Source organism: Camellia sinensis, chromosome 14, assembly GCF_055761805.1.
Source record: "Camellia sinensis isolate YWXY chromosome 14, ASM5576180v1, whole genome shotgun sequence".
Lineage (NCBI taxonomy): Eukaryota > Viridiplantae > Streptophyta > Magnoliopsida > Ericales > Theaceae > Camellia > Camellia sinensis.
In genome coordinates, this window is record NC_138974.1 from 51,670,523 (window position 1) to 51,695,735 (window position 25,213).

At 38.7% G+C, this 25,213-nt stretch overlaps 2 protein-coding genes across 13 annotated transcripts; one reads left to right on the top strand and one right to left on the bottom strand.

Moving 5' to 3' along the window:
- Nucleotides 1-249: 249 nt before the first annotated feature.
- LOC114318006 (FAD-dependent oxidoreductase family protein) lies at nt 250-25,213 on the top strand. Of its 12 annotated transcripts, none has more exons than XR_014350367.1 (12): nt 307-822; nt 1,898-2,047; nt 12,435-12,649; nt 12,749-12,819; nt 14,379-14,538; nt 14,972-15,158; nt 16,037-16,080; nt 16,168-16,326; nt 16,445-16,533; nt 16,852-16,996; nt 23,370-23,871; nt 23,944-25,213. XR_014350367.1 is itself a non-coding variant. In XM_082905359.1 (10 exons), exons 1-9 carry the CDS (start codon nt 471-473, stop codon nt 16,954-16,956), a joined length of 1,488 nt encoding a protein of 495 aa, XP_082761485.1. In that variant the 5' UTR covers nt 307-470; the 3' UTR covers nt 16,957-16,996; nt 20,624-20,913. The 12 variants fall into 12 exon arrangements, 3 of the variants coding, with proteins under 3 accessions (XP_082761485.1, XP_082761486.1, XP_082761487.1); XR_014350368.1 differs by having other exon boundaries at nt 23,375-23,871; XR_014350363.1 differs by lacking the exon at nt 16,037-16,080.
- LOC114318004 (linoleate 9S-lipoxygenase 6) lies at nt 20,658-24,886 on the bottom strand. Its single transcript, XM_082905358.1, has 9 exons — nt 24,697-24,886; nt 24,335-24,615; nt 24,009-24,249; nt 23,584-23,910; nt 23,393-23,478; nt 22,819-22,908; nt 22,265-22,563; nt 21,650-21,913; nt 20,658-21,546 (listed from the first exon to the last, which is right to left on the bottom strand). Exons 1-9 carry the CDS (start codon nt 24,884-24,886, stop codon nt 20,778-20,780), a joined length of 2,547 nt encoding a protein of 848 aa, XP_082761484.1. The 3' UTR covers nt 20,658-20,777.

Genomic DNA, 25,213 nt, shown 5'->3' on the forward strand with positions numbered 1-25,213 from the left:
CTCTAATTAAATGAGTGTGAGAGAAATTTAATATGTGAAATTTGTTACAAATTAGTAGTTATATATATAACATATTAAGTAAAATTAATTTGTATTATATAAATAAAAAATATTATGTAAATATTTAATAATTAATTAAAATATTTTTCAATTTACCAATCTACCTAAAATTACAATTTGCCAATCAACATCTAATTTATAATTTTACACTTAAATCACTCGAACCGTATCATGCACACCACTACCAGCAAGAGAGTTGGGCCCATAGGTTGCACCGACCGAACAAGATAGTCCACATTATTACTTGGGCTTGGGTCCTTGATTGATCAGATAGCGCATTAGAAACGTTGACCTCCACTCCACTTCGCTCGGGGACTTTGATCACCGGACTCTGCATTAGCAAGCACAAAGCTGCGTAGCTTCCCCTAAAACTGAAACCACGCTAGTATAGTGCCACAAGTGTAATAGAAATGGCTTCGATTGCTTCAAATGTCACTCCAAACCCTAACCCCAACACGAACGTGGTCGTCTTATCCCTCCGGAAGCCATTGTCGTGTACTTTTGCTTCGAATTCAAGCTTGTTTGGTAACAAATTTATCGGAAAATCTCTCTCCGCTTCAATCCAAAGGAAACGATCCGATACGGCTCGGTTTGCAGGTTTAGCCCCGATCAATGCGTCGTCGTCGTCCCATTCTTTCGATGTGGTTATAGTCGGTGCTGGAATCATCGGGATGTCAATCGCCCGGCAGTTTCTGCTCGAGTCGGATCTTTCCGTCGCCGTGGTTGACGCAGCTGTGCCTTGCTCTGGCGCTACTGGTGCTGGTAATATTTCTCTTGGAGTTTTCGCTTGTATTTTCTGTTTGGTTGCTTAGAAAATGTAGGAAAAGAAGAGAACATAAACTAGCATGGTTGGGGAAAGTTTGAGTGTTCAAAAGTGAGTCCCCAAAGATTTTTTTTTTTTTTTTTGAAGAAGATGCCATGGTTGGCTACAGTTTGGTTTCTGAAAACGACTCTGTTGTTGACATTATGACTTATGAATTGGTAAATGCATACACTACACGTTGGGATCTCCATGTACTTCATTGATAATTTAAAATATTAGAGCATGAAAATCGCATATATTTGTAAACGCTCAAAAGTAGGAAAAGAAATTAGCAGAGAGAAGAAGGTTGCAGCATGTAGTATGATTAAATAGAAGATGCACTGAATGAGGTAGTATTTGCAAATATAAGAAACTAAAGAGGCAGCATTATACGGAGAGTGGGACGAAGTAACAATATGTTCTTTACTTCTATTCAACTGTTTGTCAACGTATACATGTTTGTATTGGCAATTTGTATTGAGGTATCTTTTGATAGTTGAAACAACTCACTTGTGACATTTCTTTTCCCTAATGTTAAATTAAATATCTGGACGATCCATGCCAATAGAGATTCATATCAGCCAATGTAAGACCATTTATTTATTAATGCTTTGGAAAAGTGATTAATTCTATTCTATGTTTGTTATTGGTTCATGCTATGTTTTTTGAGGCATCCAATAGCATCATGGTTGGTTGAATTTGATTAAATGTTCAACAATGCGAACACAGTTCATGCAAGCTCGGTTTTTTATATTTCTTAAAGATTCTCAAAAAATGTTCACGTAGAATGAATTCTTATAAAATATGGTTGGCTTGTCATTAGTCACAAAATGTCTCAAGCTTAGCGTGAGGGTCCTCATTTTTTTAATCATGACCTTGATAGGTTTGAATAGATTTGAAGTGCATGAACAATTCTGGTCAAGCCAGTGAAGGAAAAAAAAAATGCTCAGGCTCTCTATTCAGTGCATGCTTCTTTTTTCTCTTATCTGATTGGTTGTTGGATCTCTTCTCCTCTGCCATTTCGGCTGGTTCTAGGGCAGGGCTATTTATGGATGGTTCACAAAGAACCTGGGAATGATAAATGGGAGCTAGCAATGAGAAGCCGTAAACTGTGGGAGATGATGGCAGAGAACGTACAGCAGCAAGGCATGAATCCTTTGGAGATACTCGGTTGGAAGAAGACAGGTAATCTTATTTTCTTGAGTTAATATAGTACCCTGTAATATAGTGCAAAATTAACTCAGGTTTTTCTTCTTCTTTTCTAGCATTTTGTCTTATATTTAACTTTCACTACCCTTGGAGATCAAGTGAGTTTTAAGTAAAGCATTGATGTTGATTAGTTAGTACACTAGTCCAAACCAAAGCTCATTACCCTCAGAACTATCAACCTTACAATTTCTTTCCTTTCTTTTATTTTTTATTTTTTATTTTTTAATTTATTTGGAGCTTTTATTTTTTTACTTTCACTAGTCCAAAGGTTATTTTTTTACTTATTTTTGTTCATTAATTGTACCTATATATTGATAGAATTTAGAACGAAAAATTATTTAAAACTTTGACCCCGGTATAAGTAAATGTTCTTGTTTTTTTCCCCTTTACATCGGCATGATGATTGAACTTAGGGATTTATCATGTCGTCCCAACTTTATCCAATCGCAGCTAATTCTCAAAGCAAATAGGAAAATGTTTCCTACTATGGTAGTGTGGTTGTGGTGTTGTTGATAACAAAGAACATATATTGTATATTTCGAATGAATCTCTGAGTACAAATATATATATATATATATATAACCTAAATGAAATAAACCCTAATAATCTAATAGACGAAACTACCCTAAATAACTAATATAAAATACAATAAAAGACACAATCTTCACACCTCCCATCAGACTGAGGATGTGAGCACAGAAAGCATTAAAAGTTTACCAAGAAGAAAAACGAAAACGAGTAACAGTGTGAGTCTTCGTAAAAAAATCAGCCAACTGAAGAGAGGAGGGAACAAAAGGGAGAGCAATAGTGCCAGTCTGAAGATTTTGTTGGACAAAATGACAATCGATTTCAACATGCTTGGTCTGCTCATGGAAGATTGAATTATGGGCAATCTGAACAGCACTTTGATTATCACAATACAACGGAGTCGGATCAGAAAGAGAGACACCCATATTGGAGAGAAGCCAACGAAGTCAAACGATCTCGGAAGTAGCATAAGCCATGGCGCGATACTTAGCCTCAGCGGTGGAACGAGTAACAACAGATTGTTTCTTACTTCCAAGATATGAGAGAATTGCCGAGGAAAACACAAAGACCAGAAGTGGATTTGCGATCAGAGATGTCACCTACCCAATCAGTGTCAGCATAGGCACAAAGAGTCAAGTCCGAAGAGGCAGATAACAGCAAACATTGCAACAAAGTGCCTCGAAGGTAGCGCTGAGTATGGAGTAAGGTAGCCTAGTGTGTGGAACGAGAGGCAGAAACAAATTGACTGAGAATGTGCACAACATAGGATACATTTGGACGAGTAACGGTGAGATAAACAAAGCACCCAACCAACTCACGATATAAAGTGGGATCCTCAAGAGGAACGCCATTGGAAGCAGAAAACTTAGCATGCAACTCAAGAGGAGTGTCGACAATTTTGTCATCAGTGAGATTGGCACGAGAAAGAATATCACGAGCATATTTAGTCTGAGAGAGAAGATACCCAGTAGGAGAAGTAGCAACCTCAATACTAAGAAAATACCGAAGAGACCCCAAATCCTTCATCTCGAACTCCTGAAACAACTGATACTTAACCTCCTCAATAGTACTACAATCAGAGCCAGTGATGATCATATCATCCAAATATAAGAGAAGGAGAACTAGGCCAACAGAATTATGACGAACAAATAAAGCACAATCGTGATGACTAGGGCAAAAACCAAGCCAAAGTGCAATAGAGTGAAATCGCTCATACCAAGCACGAGGAGATTGCTTGAGACCATAGAGAGCACGATGAAGACGACAAAGCACACCAGGAGGGTGAGAGACTAAGAAGCATAGATATGGATACGAGATACGAATACGACACGATACGGATATGGCGATACGACAAAACCTAAAAAAATAGGGTACTTGTACGACTAGGATACGTTTGTGAAAAATATATTTTTAAAATTATTAATAGTGAGTTACACATAAGTTAAAGAACGTTGAAAAATCACAATGTAATTTTATAATGCAAAATACTAATCTTTAAGAATTTTGTATTAATTTAAGCTAGTAGCTTGTTTACTTTTTAAATTTTTAATAGGTCTTGCAAATATTTCATTTCAATATTAAGTTTAATATATTTATATTATAATAATAGAACAATTCACAACTTGTCCCTATGCTTTTTCCTTTGACACTAGTGAAAAATATTGTATTCAAGTTTACTTGCTTATTTATTTATTGATATTTAATTTTACCATTGTTATATTCTCTTGTTAATTCCTATTTTTTATGTTATATGGGACGTGCATGAAATAATTAGGATACATCAATTTAATAAATTCTATTATTTAACTCACTATGCTCTTCTTATCGAAGAACTTAACAAAGTATTAGAAAAATATTCTTATATTTATACTTGTAATTATATTATATTACTATGCAAGAAATGTTACAATTCTAATTTCATACAACAAGTAAACATGACTTGGAGTATCCGATACTTCAAAATTAAGTATCCGATACGTATCCGCGAGTATCGGAATCCGATATGGATACGATACGGATACGTCATCCTATTTGAAGTATCCGTGCGTCATAGGTGAGAGAGACCTGGTGGAGGGCACATGTACACTTTTTTAGCAAGATGCCCATTCAGAAAAGCATTTTGACATCGAGTTGAAACAAAGGCTAGTGATGGGCAGCAGCAACAGAGGTAAGAGTGTGAACGGTAGTCATCTTGGCAACGGGGGCAAAAGTCTCATCGTGATCAATCCCATACTCCTGAGAAAAGCCTTGGGCAACCAAACGAGTCTTGTATCGTTCCAAAAAACCATCAGAAAGGATTTTGACTTATAGACCAATTTACAGCCTGCAACATTTTTGTCAGCAGGTAATGGAACCAAATCCAAGTCTGAGTATTAGCTAAAGCAGTTAACTCGTCATTTATGTTAGCAATCCAATTGGGATCATGACAAGCTTCCTTGTAGAACCTAGGCTCAAAATAAGTATGGAGACAAGAAAGAAAAGACTAATAGGAAAGAGAAAAACAAGTATTACTAAAACCATACCAGTTCGGAGGATGACGGTCACGCGTTAGAAAGTGATGTGCAGGAGGAGCGGGATCTAAAGAAACAACTGGAGGGACGGTAGAGCTAGAGACGGGAGAGCTCAGAAGTGCTTTGCGGCGCTGATAAACAAAAAGAGGAGCAGGGGAAGCGGCTGGTGGAGAGGGAGTAGCTGGCGAGATATTAGAAGTACTAAGAAGAGGCAAGGTAGAGATCTCAATACCAGAAACAAACTCATCGGGAGAAACATCAGTAGGAAATGGGTCAATATGAACCAATTCATCCTTGGTAATAGGGACAGGGGAGGGAGATATAGTGTAGTACGGTAGTTTTTTTAAAAAGGTAACATGCCTAGACACAAAAAGTTTTTTGGTGGCAGGATCATAGCACCGATAACTTTTCTGATTAATGTCATACCCTAAAAAGACACAGGACACAACGAGAACTAAGCTTAGAGCACTCCCGTTTAGGAAGGAGCACAAAGCATGCAGAACCAAAAACACGAAGAAGAGAATAATTAAGAGTAACACCAAGAAGACGCTCATTCGGAGATGAGCTGGAGAGAAGAGGAGTAGGCATCTGATTGAGAAGATATGTAGCAGTGAGCACAACTTCTTCCTGTAGACGTCCCCGAACGCCCCGGGAGGAACGAGTCCCCCGTTCCGTTCGATATTGGGCTCACTACAGTTCGGACTCTCAATTTGTCACGGTTCTAAATCTGAACCAAAGAGTCCAAATCCGGCTAATCGTTTTGAGAAAACAGATTTTGAAAGAAGTGCCAAACATGGACTGCTTTGCCAGATATAGAGTCGCCACCTAAATGTTTTATTTTGGGGAAATTTAGGAAACCCTGACTCGTTTGCCTATGGCCACATGTCCGTCATCACCAAAGTTGCCTCGGCTCGGGAACTTGGGTACGATTGGGGAAGGTCACTTCGTGAGCACCCCCGCTCGCCCGATCAAAGATCGGCCTTTACTAACCATGATATCTATTTTTGAAAACATTATGCGTTCTTATTCCGGTTATTAGCCTAGATTTACTATGTGATGCGCACAGCATATAAGTATAGACTGGATCGCCTGAATTGGAACAAAACATTTCATGTTTGTTTGTTTGAAAATGGTTTGATGGTGCTACTCGCAAGTAGGCTAAGACGTGGATTTGCCACCCTCAGGTGGGCTTAGAAAACATGATTTTGCCACTATCTAGTGGGCTTAAAACACACAGTGAATGAATTGTTCCAATCTAAATAACCCAACTTTCACCCATAGGCATTCAGGCAGTTATATCACATAAGCAATTAGCCTCATGGTAAGCATGCTATCATGGCAGTCACTCACACGCATGCGAGGATGCTAAAGCATAAAACTTACCGAGTACTTCAAGCCAAAATAGAAACTAATTAGAAATCCATGCATGATCCTAATTATACAGAAATGCCTAATGCAACACATGCAAAAGTGCAACTATAGCAGGCTCGGCTATTCTAAACATGGCATATGAAATGCTACAGCTAACATGTATTCAACTTGGAATTGAAAATTCAATACAGTTAGTATGATGCGCCGAGCCCGATGCATGCAAGACAGATGAATGAATGCAAACATGCTATCATACTGTATGTTAATTGAAACATGCCCTAATCTAACCATCATAAGCGGGTAAATAAAAGGGAGAAAGACGTGGGGTTGGAAGACATACATCACACACACGCACACTTATTACAGTTGTGCCCTCGCTCGAAGGGTCCGAATAAATAATATACAGTCCCAAATGAATAATTACAATCCGAATAAATACAGAATCCTAATTAATTAACAAATTAATCTAGGAAAGCGATAAACTAGCATGCAAGCTATGGACTGCCTCGGCTTTGTTCTGAATGATGAATGATGCATGCTCCGGTTGCCTTTGTCGGAAAATCCCTTGTGATGCCCTGGTTTGCCTCTGTTTGCAATTGTTCTTGGAATGCGTGCCAAGCTCTGGAAGGCTGCCGATTTCTAATTTGCTGTAACAAAGAGCAACAAAGGGGCATGGCAAAGTATTTTCACATATGTATGCATGACTACTCTTCAGGGAGTGTAGTCCTCGATCCTCGTGCCACCAATCACGCATCTCGATACATGATGGCCGAGGAGTCGAATTGCACGACTCAATATGAAATGAATGCACATGAAAACACAACAGGGCCTAGACGTCATCATGGATAATCCGGAGTGTCGGCGACCGAGGAATTGAGACACGTTCCGTCACTTGGAGTACGAAACGTCCCTCGTTTCCCGTGCTTGGTCTAACTCCTATCCCAAGCACAATGCGATATGCATGACATGCATGAATGCAATCCTAACATGCAACCTAGCATACACAATGCTATGAAATGGCATACACAATGCACGAGGTAACAAGGCATACACAATGCTCTAACATGCAACCTAGCATACGCAATGCTATGAAATGAAATGGCATACACAATGCATAATGGACTTACACCAACATGAGTGGACCTCAGCCACACTCACATCAGAGGCCACTAGATGAAAATGAGATACTCGAAATACGTGCACACGTGCACGCAAATCGAGGACCGAATCTAAGGCACGAATGCCACTCTACCAAAGCATGGCAAGGCATGGAACATGGTATGCAAACATGCAAATTTCAGCACTGAAATGTGATGCAAAATGGTCCCGAAACATGGAAACATGGTATCTGATGCATGAAATGAACCCCGAAACCCGAAACTAGGCACGTGGAATGACTTATAGCTATACAAAGCATGCATTATTTGATCATGAAGCATGAAGACAGATTCAAGGCAGTCCCAAAACATGCATATTTCCAGTTTATAACAAGTCCCAAAAACAAACACAAGTAGGGCTAATCTATCATGCAAAAAAGACCCCAAAAGAGGGACAAAGAAGCAAGTGGCAGCTGCCGGCCCCAAACAATGAAGAGCCCTTCAACAAAGTTGAAGAGGGGCTCAAAATAATGCACTTTACGGTTTATGACCAAGTCCAAAACAGTACACAAGTAAGCTTAAAACACTATGCAAAAATAGGCCTAAAAGAAGGTTTAAACACAAAGAGCAAAAAGGGAGCCTCAAACAGCAAAGGACCCTTGATCAAACATGAAGAGGGGGTCAAAATATGACTCTTTACAGTTCGGGTCGGAGCCCAAAAATACAAGCACAAGGAGCTAAAAAACCATGCAAACAAAGGGGCCAAAAGAGGGATAAAGAGGCAAGTGATAGAAGGAAGTCTCAAACAGTGAAGAGGCCTTCAACAAAGTTGAAGAGGGGCTCAAAATAAGGCAACTCACAGTTTATAGCAAAGCTCGAAACAGTTTACAAATAGGCCTAAAATACTAGGCAAGAAAGAGGCCTAAAAGAGGCTTTTAACACAAAGTGTAAAAAAGAAGTCTCAAACAGGGAGAAGCCCTTAATCAAACATGAAATAGAGCTTAAAATAAGACTATTTTCAGTTAGGGTCGGAGCCCAAATATGCGAGCACAAGGAGCTAGAATATAGATCAAAATAAAGCAAGAAAAGAGGAAAAGAAGACTTACCCTTGAAGAACCAATCTTTGACAGCCTTTGGACCAAGTTTGGGGACTTTTAAGCTCTGGAAATGGCGTTCGAGCTGCTGGAATGGAGTGAGGAGGAGGGGTGCTATGGGTTGTAGGGTAAAGGGTGTAGGAATGGTCCAAGAACAAAAGGGTTTTGATGTTTGGAATAGAAGGGAAGAGGGATTGAATGAAAGAGGCTTAGAACCAATTTTTGTAACCCTTAAAACTAAAGGGGAGGGGCTGGTTTTATAGGCAAAGGAGTGGAGAAAAGGGGGGAAATTTCAAATTCAAGTTTCCCCCCCAAAAGGCCAAACCCTCGGACATGGGTGAAGTGCAAAACAAAATACATGGCTGGAATGCACTTGGGACAAGGATCATGGCCGGCCAGCTCAAAAGGGCAAAAAAGGCCATTCACCAAATAGGTGGCCGGCCTGCTAGATTTTCTGGCCGGTCTGCTACTTTTCAGAACAAAAAATGGTTCTACCGGAAAGAAAGGTGGCCGGCCGGTGATTGGAAAGTCCAATGGTGGCCATTCAAGTGTCCAAATTGAAGCCCCGGAAGTTAGCTTTCCAATGGCGCAAACCTTGCATTAAAATTCCTCCTGTGGAAAAAGTTATGCCAGTTTCCGTGAAGTCGCGCAGATTCGGTCCTACCCGGATTCATGCCGAACTTCTCCCAACCTTGTTTTCTTCTCTCCTCTCCTCTTTTCTTCAACTCCAAACCCCTAAACAAGGTGTTTTGAAAGATTTTTCAAAAGAGTTCATCTCTCCTTCATTCATTTCCACTTTGTCCTCGCTCGGTTTATCGAAAAGCGCGACATTTAACAAAATGCGAGCGTCGGGACATCGTAGAAACTTTATTTCAAAAACGTTTTTGAAAGAGAGGGTTTCAAGGTCTAAAATCTTTTGATCAAGATTATTTTGGTCCAAAAAGGGGTATGAAGTTGAGATTTGACTCTCTCTCCTTGCCGAAGAAATTGAACCTTTGCCCTGCGCATCTTTCAAAACCATCAGTCGCGTCCAAGTCTTAAAGGCAGTCAAAAATGGGATGTCTACACTCCCCAAAAGACAGAAGGGACAAAGGATGAAAGTAGTAAAAAACGAGCTGTATCAAGGAGATGTCGATGTTTGCGCTCAGCTCGACCATTTTGGACAGGAGTGTCTGAACAAGAAGACTAATGAATAGTGCCATGAGTAGCTAAAAATTCCTCAAACTCAGACAAGTAATACTCACCTTCCAAATCAGAACGGAGAACTTTAATGGTGGTGGAAAATTGAGTGCATATCATGGAGTGAAAATTGGAATATATTTTGTAAAAATCAGATTTTCATGTCATCAAATAAACCCATGTAAATTGACTATAATCATCCACAAAAGACACATAATATTGCAAACCTCCCTTGGTAACTATAGGGAAAGGACTCCAAACATTAGTATAAACCAATTGAAAAGGAGAAGATGAAATAAAACTACTTTTATTAAAAGAAAAAGCAGACATTTTAGACAGTTTATAACTAAGACACTTTGAAATATCAGCAATGGAAAAATCGCCTAAATATCTAGATTGAACTAACATCCTCAAACAATCACTCGACAAATAACCTAACTTAGAATGCCAAATATAAAATAAAGAAGATTTATTATTTAAACAAAAAGAAGACAATGTAGTCGAAGACAAATCTAAAGGAACATGTAAGCTGTCCAAGATATATAGTTCTCCAACTCTATGCTCGATCCCAATCTGCTTCTTGGAGAGTCGATCTTGCACAACACAATAAGAGGAAGAGAAAACAACATCAAAACCGGAATCAGATAATTGACTAATAGAAATAAGACTGAGTGAGAGGTGAGGTACAAAAAATACAGGAGAAAGAGACAAATGGGAAGAGGAAATAGAACCAATAGAGGATACAGGCATAGAGAAATCATTAGCAGTAGCAATAGTGATAGGAGAAGGAGGGGAGACACAATTACTAAGAAGAGATGCAACAAGGGTCATATGATGTGAACAATTAGAATAAAAAATCCACGAAGTATAGCTATTACCTGAAGAGGATGAACCAAACAAATCTAATTGAGTGGTAGTCATAACGGAAGCTTGGGACGAAAGAGTTGGATTGGCCACCATGAAAGACTTGAACTGCTCAAACATAGACTGCATATTGGAAGATGGACCATTCTCAGAAACTGATGCAGAAAAGGCGGCAGATAAGCGAGATCCCAAAGATGTCGGCTTAGAAGATGGTGGACCAGACGAACGGCCCTTAGGCTGCAACAGCTTAGGACAAGCATGTTTCCAATGGCCTTTCTGATGACAGAAGTTAGACTCATCCGTAAAAACCGGAGGCTTGAGCTTAGTAGTAACTTGAAATAAAGGAGATGATGGGGTGGGCAAGAGCGGAGGAGTGGTAAAAACTAACTGGGAATGAGGAGCACCATGAGCCACCTTGAACCGAGTTTCTTCCGCAATAAGCTCATGGATAGCACCATTGACAGAAGGCAAGGGAGAAGATGAAGAATTGCGCCAAAGTGGCTCAAATTGATCACGAAGGGCCATAAGAAACTGAACAAGACGTTACTTCTCCCGATACTTGGTATAACTGTCAAGTAATTGCAAATCTGATGGTTCCATTAGAGCAAGTTGATCCGAATAAGTAGTCATCTCATTGTAAAATTCCTGAATGGACTTATCTTTCTGACTAGCACTGCGATTAGACATCTCAAGTTCATACTGTTTTGCAAAGTTAGACTTAAGGTACATAGTTTTCAAATAGTCCCAAATTTATTTAGAAGTAGAATACTTGGAGAAATTCATACCAATGGTGGTTTGAACTGAATTATGAAACTAAGTAAGAATTTGTGCATTTTTCTTATTCCATTTAGCAACATCAGCCTCAGTTTCTTTGGATTCCATTAGTCGAGTAGTCACACCAATAACATAGTTCCACATGCCTTTACCCATGATAAAATTTTTCATTAAATGAGACCAACAAGAATAATTTGTGCCATCCAACTTAGTGGTGATAGCTTGCAATTTATCATCAACCATATTGCTGTAATCAAACAACCCAGTACAAATAAAAGAGAATAGTACCAGACAGAGAGATACACACTGAACCAGAGACCACGATGAGGAAGTGCAAAGAAGAGAGTCCCAATCCTAGCGACCAGAGAACCACAAACAACCAGAGAGAGATCGAAGCAGGAGAGAGTCCCAATCCTAGCAACCAAAGAACCACGAACAACCAGAGAGAGATCAAAGAGAGTTAAGAAATCGTGCTGAAATTGACGAGAGAACCATGAACGACAATCATGAGGAAGAATAGTTGAGGCAGTCGCGAGACAAGTCAATCGGGTCTCGAAGCCAGGCAGAGGCAGTTGCGAGAGAACTGTTGGTCGCTAGAAGCCTTCAATCGAACCAGACAAACCACAGGGAAGAAAAAGTTGACTCAGGGACTCCTAGAGGTTTGACTCAGAACCTGCTCTGATATCATGATAACAAAGAACATATATTGTATATTTCGAATGAATCTCTGAGTACAAATATATATAACCTAAATGAAATAAACCTTAATAATTTAAGAGACGAAACTACCCTAAATGACTAATATAAAATACAATAAAAGACACAATCTTCACAGTTGTATGTGAGGGTTGTTAATTAATTTGATAGAATGAAGTGTTCATTGCTATTCCAATAATTATTCTTTTCTTCCTTTACAATACTGATTATTTGATGTTCTTATCAATAGGAAGCTTGTTAGTTGGTAAAACCCCTAAACAGTCAGCCATGTTAAAGAGAAAGGTGGATCAGCTATCTGAAGCTGGGCTGAGAGCCGAGTTCTTGTCTTCCTGTGATTTGCTGTTAGAAGAACCTGCACTGATGGTTGGTGAGGAAGGTGGGGCAGCTTTTCTGCCTGATGACTGTCAATTGGATGCTCAATGTACGGTTGCCTTTATTGAGAAGGTCACTCGAAGTTTCTCTTCTTACCTTTGAGAAATACTTTGTTTTTGAATGTTTTTGGCTATCTGCCAGTATAATAATGCATATATGGTTGATATGTAGGCTAACAGACATTTTGCAGCAGAAGGCAGATATGCAGAATTCTATCATCAGCCAGCAACCAGTTTATTGAGGTTCCTTGTTATTCTTTTTCGACCATGCTGAATTTTTTGTATGAAATGAAAGAATAATAAGGCCTTGTTTGGGGTACCCTAAAAAAGTCAAAAAGTCACTATCCTATTTAAATCACATCACCTCTCTACCACATCATTTCAAACCTAACCTATATTTCATGAAAAGTCAAAAAGTGCACTTATTTAGATCATCCCAAACCACTCCTTCCTTGTATGAATTATTGGTTGTGACCTCTGTTATTAGAATCTTACGATTCGCGATTCGATTCACAATTTTTACAAAATCGATATGAATCTATGGGTGAATCTCTCTGTTACCAGAATTTTATGATTCGCGATTCGATTCGAATCGAATTTTTTGCAAAATCGATACGAATCTATGGGTGAATCTATTTTGGAAGTAAATCTCTAACGAATCACACGATTCACAATCGATTCACAATTCAATTCACTTTTTACGATTCATGCAATTTTTTAAATTATTTTGTCCGACATATTCTCGACTATTTTTTTCTCCATGTTTTTAGTGAAAATGACATAATACAACTTCTAATAGCGTTTAATACCAAAATAACCAACATAGATACATAATTTATTGTTATTTTAGTGATCATGAAGTTTTTAATAGAATCCAATCAGATTTAGTCAGACCTAACATATTTTTAACCTTTTTTCTCATTTTTTCCCCCTTTAAAAAATCATAATATATCTTCTAAAAATGTTTAAGATTAAAATTACACTATAAATTATCTATTACTATTTTATTAAATTGAATATAATTGAATATTACATATGTGAGGTCAGTTATACATTTAAAAATGTTTTAGGTTTTAAAATAAAACATTCTAAATAATTCTTTCTTATTATTTGCTCACTGTTACTTAAAAAGTATGTATACTTATTGTCCAAATATCAATATCGTTGTTAATTATTATTATTTGGGAAATTGATAGTTTGTCTATTTAAAATCCGTTTGGCAAGAGCTAAACGGGGCTTTTTTGGCTATTTTAGCCACAAAAGACAAAATAGGCTATTTTAGTCACAAAAAACAAAATATCACATCCAACCCATAATCATTACATTCTTCTCTCACAAAAAAAGTCAAAAACTCAAAAAGCCAAAAAGCCCTCCCCAAACCAAACTTTTTAGTCCAGGCTAAAATAGCCAAAAAAGCCAAAAAGCCAACTTACTTCCCAAACGGAGGCTTAGTTATTATCTTTATTAAGAATGGTTGATAAGAAATATCTAAAAAGAAAAAAAAGTAAAAATAGTGATTTTACATAAGAATCTTTGTTAGCTTCTTACCTATTAAACTGTGATTATCTCTCAAAATAACGTTTTCATTGATTTAAGTCTAAATATTTCATATTCATAAGATATATTTAACATCTAAATGTATAAATATATATTTTTATGTAATTTTTAAAAAGTGACCGAATCTTTACGATTCATGATTCGATTTGATTCGCGATTCGGTACAAGGTCATTTTCATTCACGATACGAATTTCGATTTGACAACTATGGTTGTGACTAACTAGTATATTCCTTAAATGTTCAGATCTGGTAGTGGGGAGGTCAAAGCCGTTCAGACTTCCAAAAACATCTTGTATAGTAAGAAGGTTGTTGTAATTGCCACTGGTTGTTGGAGTGGGTCTTTGATGCATGACTTGATTGGGGACTCAGACATTCACTTGGATGTCCCTGTAAAGCCTAGAAAGGTTAGAATCTAGAACAGGATATACTTGCGTTGTTTAAGATGCTTAATTTGTTTTGGCATGCATATTTTGCTGCTTAAGATATTTAATTTTTCCTATGGTTCTAAAAATCAGTCAATAGCGTCTTTCAACGGTATAGCGTGGTCCAATTACTGTTTTTGAGATTGATGTATTGGTTGAGTAATGGCAACATTGAAGTTGCCTTAATTAAATAGGTCTGGAAATGGTGATTAGGAATAGCAAAAAATGCCTGTTTTTGACTGGGTGACTGTCTCTCAGTGTAAAAACTGGGGAGAAAATTGCTCCCAAACCTGGTCTCATATCTGATGCGGGACAGCTTTACACATGCTAAGGCAAACCGTGCTTTAAAATTTGTTGCAATAATTGCTTTAGGTTATGTTTGTAAATTTTGCGTCAGGGATGATCTGCATGACAGGGACACCTGCTTGTGCTGGAGAATTTGAATGCTATCAAACTGAATCATGGTCTGATGGAGGTGGGTTACGTTGATCATGAAGCTGCAGCTCTGGATTCCTCGGTTTCTGCATCAGGGCCAGTTCATGCACAAATTTCATCAATTTCAATGACAGCCACCATGGATGCTTGGGGAAACCTTGTTCTTGGTAACTGTTTTGTCCTTCTTCAACTCTGTTTCCATTTTATCCTTTTTCCAGATTATCGTTAATCTATACTTTTTCATTTTTTTTCTTTGCTATACTACTATATTGAGATTTTAAACCTTGTTTTTAAACCAAAAAATATATATATATATATATATATATTGTCCTTAGGGAAATATAATGCACAAGCACTTCCACACTTGGTCTAAAGAAGTCCAAGCTCACATGCAACCTCCAAAAGGCCCTGAATCTTGAAGTGGGATGGGAAAAACTTATCTTTCTGTCTATCTATAGTGACAATATGACATTTTCTTTGTATTCAACAATTAATTTCCTTTATGACCTTTCAAAGGTATTGTATCTTCCCTTTTCTTTCAACACCTAACCGATGTGTAGAAAGGAAATTTTTTACTATAGAGCTCCACTGATGTTGCATTAGAACTATTCTTATCTTAAATTTGAATCAGTCAAAGTTGATGTTAAACTTCAAAGTAGTATGTTCTTATGACACCATGGTGTCATTGTCTAGAATTTCCCGTTTTAGTTTTTCTTTTTCCCTCCCAGTAAACATTAAGCTATTGGAGGTATTTGAGTTAACTGAAGAAGTGAGAAAACTCAAAGCTTCTTTGAAATATATGGACTTGATCTGCAACCTCCTTTCTGATGGTTCCAAGAGGATAATAGTGGTTTAAAGGTGATTCTAGATGATCATAATGAATGGAGCTGACACCTACCTTGCCATTCCTTACTTTTTAAGAAAATGTTATGATTATTTTTCATGTTGTCATCAATAGACCATGGTTATTTCTTGTATGTGCTGGAGGTTGGTTCGGGGCCTCCTAGGTACCTGTTCAATGGTTTCAATGCTTATACATTTGCAGGACTTAGAATGGAAGAGATCACAGTTCTTGTTCGAATCTATGTGGTATTATTACATTCTAATTTTAGTTTCAGGTTTGCTCCTGCTGATTACACATTTGTATATTCTTCCATCTTATATCTGTCTTTTCAGGGAGCAGCCGCCAGTTTGTTGGGTTCGATACAGAAATTGATGAGTCCATTATCAATTGCATATGGGAGCGGGCGGTGGAGTTCTTTCCGGCTTTAATAGAATTCTCTCTTAGAGATTTCAGGGAAAGTAGAGAAGTGAGAATAGGATTAAGACCTTACAGTAAGTAGGCAATCTGTCTCATTTGTCAATTGAGGTGTAGATTTGAATTATTATGATACTGGAGATATGGTTATCACCTATAAACTGTTGTAATAATATAAAATTTCACTTGTTTCAGTGCCAGATGGGAAGCCAATGATTGGGCCGGTTCCTGGTTTGTCAAACTTGTTCCTTGCTGCTGGCCACGAAGGGGAAGGACTTTCATTGGTAATTTTCTCTGGTTTTCTCTACTCTTTTGCTTGTGAAATTCCAGAAAAATATAGAATCATTTAAAAATTGCTCCAATATGATTTGCGTATTATATTTGTTTCAAAAAATCAGAACCTTATTATTATTTTTTTTTTTCATTTTGAAGGATTACTCTAGTATATGTGTGGTTTGTTAATAAGCCCATATTTTTCTCTTTTTTAAATTGAAGTAGATATAAGTGACCCTGTCTTTCTGGGTTCATATTGATCAAGCTAAAGTTGTAGTTGTCACTAGTTCATGAAATATATACTTGATCATTTTTACCCAATTTTCCAGGCTCTGGGTACTGCTGAAATGGTTGCCAATATGGTGTTGGGCAATCCTGGGAAAGTTGACCATGCACCTTTTGCCTTGGAAAGTAGAAGCTGCATGTTTAAATAACCATGCTTGAGGATCAGAGATCCAGTGGCATACCTGTTATGTGAGCTGTTTTTATTTTATTTTGTGAGTTGTAGTTTTAGAATGTTAAAATATATCATCACCTACCACCTCCACTCAACTCACCTACCACACACACTCACCTACTCCCCAATCCTCTCCTATATAATGAGTACCTCACCATCTGTAATTTACACATCAATACATCAATCAGATATCAATCAATAATACATATATTTTTACATGGTATCAGAGCTAAGTTAAGAACTTAGTATTTTTTTCGCTTCACCGGCGGGCGGCAACCTCGCCTTGGCCGCCCGCCGGACCTCAACATAGTCCGCTAAAATTCTCTACACATACCTTCACTCTTCGTCACCTCCCTCGCCAACCACGCCGTTGCTCTCGGCGTCTGATTCATCGCCATAGTACTCTGGATCAATATATCCAACTGTCCCAGCTGCTTTCATTGGTCTGTAATCTTGATCAGACTCGGGACCCATCAATGATAATCCAAAATGTTTTTCAAAGATCTGTATCACCGCTGTTAACGGCCACCAAACGCTAGATCCCATCGAGAACCTCCCGAAGCCACTCACCATCACAGATCTCTCTCCGGCTCCGATGCACGGCGCCGACCTCCGCGTCGCCTATCCGCGTCCGAACTGCGAAGCCATACCTTGCGACCAGTTCGAAGTCGCATTCCACGCCGTCGAGCTCTGGATCGCCGCTCGCGCCGCCTTACCAATCGAGAACTCCCTCGGACTGTGATGTCTCGTATCTCATAAGCAATTTGACGATGAAGCTTCATGCTCTTAATTTCATAGTAAATCTTACAAAGAAACCCATGTAATCCACGGCGATGATAACTGGCCAGGCGAAGCATAAATTCCTCTAGAACGTCATCGGTGTCATAAACGACGTCTCTAACTTGCTTAACCCATGTTTGGAGCACCGGATCACTTCTTTCCATTGCATCTGCAACCCTCAGGAAGGCCCTCATGCCCTTTAGCTCGTCTTTGATGAACACAAGGTCTCCTTTGACTCCACCCAAGACTTTCAACTCTTCCGCAAGAATGTCACCACACTGTCTGCCATCTCTCTCTCTCTTGAGAAGAATAAAGAAGAAAAGAGCAAACAACGGACATAGCACACACTTTCTCTCTCTTTTTTTTTTAAAAATATTTTCCAACCCACCGCCCCACATGGGCATGTCTCTCTCCACCTTTCTTTATTTTATATATATATATATATATATATATATTTTTTATTATATTACTCCACCAGCGTTGTTCTCATTTTTTTTTTATTATTCTCTCAGTGCTTAGTCCACCAACTCACTTCCCTCTTTTCTTTATTTCTTTTAAACACTTTTCCACGAACAGTGAGCCAGTTTTTTTCAAATAATTTTTCATTCCATTTTTTTTATTAAAAAAAACAAAAAACAAAAAAAATAAATAAATAAAAAAAATTACAGATTTGCACAACACTTTGTTTTATTTATATTAGGGATCAACCCCGATCACCATTTTACACCAAAAAAAAAAAAAAAAAAAAAAAAAAAAAAAAAAAATACAACCACACACACCCACACCCACAGTGGGATTTTTCTTCTCTACTCTGCTGCAGGTCTCTTCTTCTTGCCTCCGTCCTGAGCAGCCCTTGACGGTGCTGCCTCCGTGTTTTCTACGCCACCGAGCACGTTCACTCCCTCATACTCCTCCACTGCAGCATATGGAGGACCTCCAAATCGGAACATCACGGTGGCCTTCCGCTTCAGCTCCTTGTTTTCTGCCCTTAGCACGCTTATCTCTGCTCGCGCATCCTTATACATGCGTTGGAGCAGAGCCAGCTGGGAGTTTAAATGCTGCACCTCATTTGTCCTACCCTGCAGCCGGTTCGACAAGTTTGTGACCGCCGTCATGCTTTCCACACATGCCTTCAGAGTATACTGATTGGCCTCCACATCCGACTGCACTGCCATTCTTTGCTCCACCGACCGCATCGGAAAGTTCAACGGAGCAAACTCCGGGGCGCTTGGTTGAGTTTCCAGTGCCACCGCACCAGTTCTCTCTCTCGTTGACTCGTTGAGGTCGGGAAAGAGGGTGAGTAGCCCGCGGGAAGACGATGAAGCCATTTTCTAGCTCTCTCAGAAAACAGAGTGTTACAGAATCTCTCTCAGAATATCTCTCGCAGGTTTTTTGCCTCAGCATCAACCTTGGTTAAATAGCCAAGGCAGCCACGCGCATCGCGCGCCTCTTGCCACCAGCCGACAAACGGGCACGCAAGCCAAGGCGCCCACGTGCCTCGCCATCATGTCCGGCACACCTTTTGATGACTTGGGCACGCCTTTTGATGGCACGCCTTTTTATGGATTGGGCACGCCTTTTGATGGCACGCCTTTTGAAAAATTGGGCGCACCTTTTGAGGATGCGATTTTTTATGGGTCCGACAAGACTCTGTAAACTGTCCCGACATTGATTCCGGTTAGCTCCTTTATGGGTCCGACAAGACTCTGTACAAGACTCTGTAAACTGTCCCGACATTGATTCCGGTTAGCTCCTTTATGGGTCCGACAAGACTCTGTAAACTGTCCCGACATAGATTCCGGTTAGTTTCTACAAGGGTCCGACAAGACTCTGTAAACTGTCCCGACATTGATTCCGGTTAGTTTCTACAACGGTCCGACATGACCCCATAAACTGTCTTCTACAACGGTCCGACATGACCCCATAAACTGTCCTCTACAACGTTATGGCACCACCTTTCAGTGTCTTCACCAACGGTCTGACACGACCATACAGTGTCTCCTATCTTTTTTTATTTTTATGTATTTTCTTGTTTTGCTCCTCTCTCCAAACTCAAGTTGGTTAGTTTCTATCCTCCTTGAGTTTGCGGGGGGCTGTTAAAATATATCATCACCTACCACCTCCACTCAACTCACCTACCACACACACTCACCTACTCCCCAATCCTCTCCTATATAATGAGTACCTCACCATCTGTAATTTACACATCAATACATCAATCAGATATCAATCAATAATACATATATTTTTACATAGAATATGTTCTTAAGATAATCTGGAAGTCACAGCACCATGGCTCCCTGAATGTGTTCTTTTGTCTTCTCGTATTTCTTTAAGACCTGCAACATGTACTCTCCATTTGGTAGTTTCTTACTTTTAAATTCGTCTTCCAACACATTAAAGCTTTGTATGCTTCCTCCACTTATTATTAATTTTTGTTTCCTCTGCTTATTATGGTACACATCTCAACAGTGTTATACACAAATTTCTTTGTTCTTTGTTATTAAGTGATATACCTATGTTGTACTGTGTATTGTGGTCCAGCTTGAAATGTTCTAGATTCTGGATTCTTTTATCCTACTCATGTCTTCAAGTGTTGTAATTTTCTGCTCTAGATTTCTACTGTCTACATAGAGTTGTATAATTTGTCAATGTAATTCCAAGCACCATGAATAACATTGTGTAATCATTATAGATTGAAGCATTATGCATAAGATGGAGATTGAGTTTAGAACCACTTACAAATTCCATTTGTACATCTGAACATGCTCAAATAATAAGATGAGTTTAGTAACTCACTTGAAACCTGTAAACTGTCGATATGCCCTCATAAGACAGAGTGATTTGTTTTCTCACTTTTGTAGGTGATTCTGCATTACTGTATGAGTTGAAAGAGACTATTCATGCAAGGAAATGCTTTGTTCAAACTATACCCTGCTTTGTTGTTGGATGTATGTATTACAGATTGAATAAACTATAAGACGACAAGAAAGTACATTTCGGAATTATCAATTTATGTTAAATTGATATGCTATTAGGTATCCCCTTTCCAGTGATTCCCCCTTTGAATCCATCATTGGATGTATCAGGGTACAAAAGCTTGTATGTTATCTTGGCAGGACCCCATCGGTTCTTAAGCTGGGGATTTTTATTCCTTTCTGATATTCTTTTTTCAACTTGTAGAAGGTTCTCACGAAATTGCTTAAATATCTGATGAATCTGTTCATTGTCTGTCCATACCACCGATGACTGGTGACCCAAGTACACTTCATCTGATGTGTGCTGAGATAGGACCTCTACCAATGCTACACTGAGGGTCATTTCGAATCTTTCAGGCAACATCCGAAGATAATATTTATCAGGATCGCTTAGAAACTCAGCAAAATCTTGTGTCCCTTCCTTGGGAATGAACTTTCGACACAATGTAGGACGATTTAGAGGATAGCCAGCATATCCATATTGCCCAAAGTTCACTGCAGCATGAAGAGCTGATGATGTCCATATGAGAGTTGTAAGAGCCTCTATTAGATCAGTAAGAGTTGTCATTGAGTACCACCACGTTTCATTGCACTTATCCCCATGACCCACATTTCGAATTTCCAACCACCATGCTTGGATTTCATCATCAGACCTTAGAGAGTCATCATTTGTGTAGAAGAGTGAGCAGAAGTTGGTTACACATGTTTTAATGGCAGCCCATATCTCCAGTCCATCTGCACCATAGGGATAGTCTTCAAAGAGGAGCTGAACCCCGCCAGGCCTGTCTGGGTTAGGAAAGGTCATATCTCTGAAATTTATGTTATGTAAATTTAGGAAAAGAAAGAAAGTATTTTGAGGTTTATACAGATAGTCTCTCTTGTGTCTGCATTATAGGAGAGTAGTTTCCATACCTTTTGAGTAGATCCGCAGGGAGGCCTTGTTCATCAAATCTCCAATCTTTATAGAGCGCAGAAGACAGCTCCATTGAGATTTCACCAGTAGCTAATGTCTTCTCAAGGATTCCACCTGAGTTAATGAGAACACTCCGAGCCAGGGCATTCATGTGCATGGTGTCTTTAAAATGAGGATCCAGTAGCCGATGAATGGGGTGCATTGCACTCAACTGCCTTCTGGTGGCTATGATGAATGGCTCAACTACTGCATGAGTTTTTAACCTATAATATACATGCATCAATTGGAAACCTAGTATTTCTAGGAGAATTTGGTTTTATAATTTGTTTCCATTTTTCTTTAATGTCCTTATTAGCTATGCTAGGCATATATATATATATATATATGGAGATTGTGTAAAAGAAACGATTACCTTTGATTGAATGGATATTGATTGAGAGAATTATCAGAAAACCTAGAACGGTATTTGTGACATTTCATCTTTTGATTAAACACCACTTAAGACTAAGGGGGATAAAAAAAATTGAACTTTCAATAAATTTTTTAGTGAAGATGACTAGGCATGTTCAGAAATTTAACTACTGCAAGGTTGCAAAATTGCTTAAATAACTTACCAGTGGCTGATCAGCTGGTGGTGACAAGAATCATTGACTGCAACATGACTTTTAGCGAACTGCCACAGTGCAGCCTCGGTGCCCTGCATTGATGGAATAAACACTCTGTGGATCTCCTCGCCACCAGAGGAGCTAGGCAAGCTCAGTTCTATTGCCAGTGGCTTTAACGTTTCATCGTTCCTTAAGAACAGTAGCGTTCGAGATGCGTAAGCACATACACCCTTTGTGTTCATTCTGTTTAAGAATGGCATGAGGTAGTCATGATGATCCAAGATGAAAATTCTCCATTGATACATAGCCTGCAATGTAATTAGATTGTGAGAAAAGTATGAATTCATGTATCAAAAACTGTTCTTTAAACACATTTTGTTGGGACTAGGATTGTAAATAGAATCAAGCTACTTGAGCTCGACTTGTGTTCAGCTCATTCGAGATTTGCTTGTTATGTGAACATGCCAAGTTTGACCACATTTTCAAGCTTGTTAAATTTTCAAACCAAGCTTAAACAACTTGCTATTTGGCTTGATATTAATTGAGAGAGAGAGAGAGATTACCTCTTCAATAGTCAGTCCATCGAGGTTGTGCTCTATGTGTGATTGCTTGATAGTACTCCACACTCCATCTTTGCTCTTTGGGGGGAATGTCTGTGGTAAGTGTCAAAATTTGAAGATTAATGCTTTTGCTCAGACTTCACTAATGGAATGAAATCATGTAAATTTATTTTAGTATTTTGCATAAAATATATGAAGAGATTGGTGAAGGTTTATATTGTTTATATTAGGTTCAAAATAGTGTTGGAAGTGATTGTGTCCCTGTCTAGTTAGACTAAGGTTTTGGATTCACTGCCTTGTTTATTCTGCTAGTGAAATTTGCTACAATTGATAACAAGAATTTCAAAAAAAAAAAATTCATATTAATTGAAGCTTCTCGATCATAAAATGCTCTTTCCAACATAATATTTCATCGAATGCAGAGTACCCAATTTAGAAATAATTTGACATTATGTTAATCTTATGTTCTGCCATCATTTTTGATCTGCTTTGACTGTTTCTGTTTAGGTGCCTTAATGATAATTTATTTTATTTTATTTTTATTTTTTTTGTAGCACAGCCTGGTTTTTGAACATACCTCCAAGGACTGGATTACTGCTGGATTAATTCCTGCTAGCATCTGTTGCACGAATTCCTCATCATCCTTCCATGCCAATTCATTTTCTGAAATTTTCAAAAAATCTCAAAATTAAAAGGGAAAAAAATGACTTCTACCTTGCAAATGTTATGCCTTCTAATCATATACCGTAACTTATAAGCACGTATCACCTGCTATTCGAGGTAATGGAAACTCTGTAGGTTTCTCTTTGCTTGCTTGTGTAATCTTCTTGAAAAGATCGGGTGTCACCATCCTCTTCAATTTCTCTGCAACCCATCCTTCAACTACTTGATTTCTGCTGCTAGTAAACAAGTCACGTATCTCATCGAAGGACTCAAAATTGCCACTATCTTTTCCAAACAATGATTTTGCCTCAGGTAAAACGAAATGTAGAGCGGCCTGGATTGAATTAGATATGAACTCTGATAGTTTCTTGGGGCTGAGTCGCTCATCTGGGGGTACGTACACATCTAACTTGATTGTTTCTGTCTGGTTATCTGTCAGAGGATTTAAACATTTGTATGTTGTAGAATTACATGCAGTGTGCATACAAAGTTGGATTATGACATTGGGAAAGCTAGAATGGTACAAATACCTTGGTTGCGACCAGGGCGGCCAGTTCTACACCTGCGGGGATAGGGATATGTTTTAGAGCCACCCAAGATGGGCCTCATGTGCTGTGATCCTTTATTGGGATTGCCAAGGTCATTATAGTAGTCGTAGTCGTAAATTCGTTCCCATTCTTTTCTTTCCCCTGTTCCATCTCCTCTCAAGCTAGTAAGTTCTTCCTTCCTCAGTTCCACCAATGCTTTTGGTGTTTGGTTTGGGAGATAACTCTAGACAACACAACAACAACATGCTTTGCAATTTTGAACACACTGGGAAACATGAAAAGCAAAACCAATTTAGTATATGGCTTACAATGTTTGAAAAGAAGAGCCGGTTAGTCTTTGTTTTGTGAGTAGGGTAAACCCATGAGTTGCAGTCAAAATAAACGGTCCGGTTGCCAGAATCTTTGAGACTGGCAGATTGAAGGAAAAACCTATCCTTGTGTTGGTTTTTTATGACAATAGCTCCTGGAATTCCAAACTCTGGCTCTACATGAAACTTTATTTCATATGTAGTGATTTTTATGCCGGAATGCTTGTTAGTCTTCCCATCTCTGAGTTTCGCTATCCCACTCATCTTCCCTTTTCCAGTGTCTGTTGGATAAAACATCATATCATCATTAGCATCATCTTATGATAATGTTTGAGGTGTGTGCTACTGACAGTTTGACTTACTAGGGTCGACTTGAGAGCAACTAAATAGTTGGACTGAAGCGGCTGATCCAGGAACTGATTCTCCGCGGCTCCGTTGAACGATAATTTGTCCCTTTATGATATGTTTGGTGGAATGACTAGTATGAGCTTTATGGATGGCATTCACACAATTCTGGAGGCTGGAACACAGGCCGCCTCCACGTTGTTCCATGATTATCCTTTCTTTTTTCTGGGTTTTTGCTCAATCTCTAATTGATGTGTTTCTGAATCACATTCTTTATGAATTTTGAGTGTTTGGGATCTGAAGATTGCTTGGGTTTGAAGAAAATAATAAATTGAGTGGAATGTAATTGGAGAAGAAAAGAATGTGCATAGGAAGAAAAGTAAACATTTGTGCTCACCTTTGGTTCTTTACTCTTTAGCAATGGATCTGATCCATTGCTTTGTTGCAGTGTTTTCATTTTCCATGTTTGTATCAGAACTGGCTTGAACAACTTTCAAACAATAGAATCAAACTTGTATTCTTAGGTCTTTTTTC

Bases quoted from the DNA above. Each gene is read 5' to 3' on its own strand.
- LOC114318006 (XM_082905359.1), top strand. From the start codon at position 471: ATGGCTTCGATTGCTTCAAATGTCACTCCAAACCCTAACCCCAACACG. The intron at 2,048-12,434 runs GTAATCTTATTT...TCTTATCAATAG, and splicing joins ACTCGGTTGGAAGAAGACAG to GAAGCTTGTTAGTTGGTAAA. The intron at 16,327-16,444 runs GTAAGTAGGCAA...CACTTGTTTCAG, and splicing joins AATAGGATTAAGACCTTACA to TGCCAGATGGGAAGCCAATG.
- LOC114318004 (XM_082905358.1), bottom strand. From the start codon at position 24,886: ATGGAACAACGTGGAGGCGGCCTGTGTTCCAGCCTCCAGAATTGTGTG. The intron at 23,479-23,583 runs GTGATACGTGCT...TGAAAATTTCAG, and splicing joins TCCATTACCTCGAATAGCAG to AAAATGAATTGGCATGGAAG. The intron at 22,564-22,818 runs GTAATCTCTCTC...ATTACATTGCAG, and splicing joins ATGGACTGACTATTGAAGAG to GCTATGTATCAATGGAGAAT.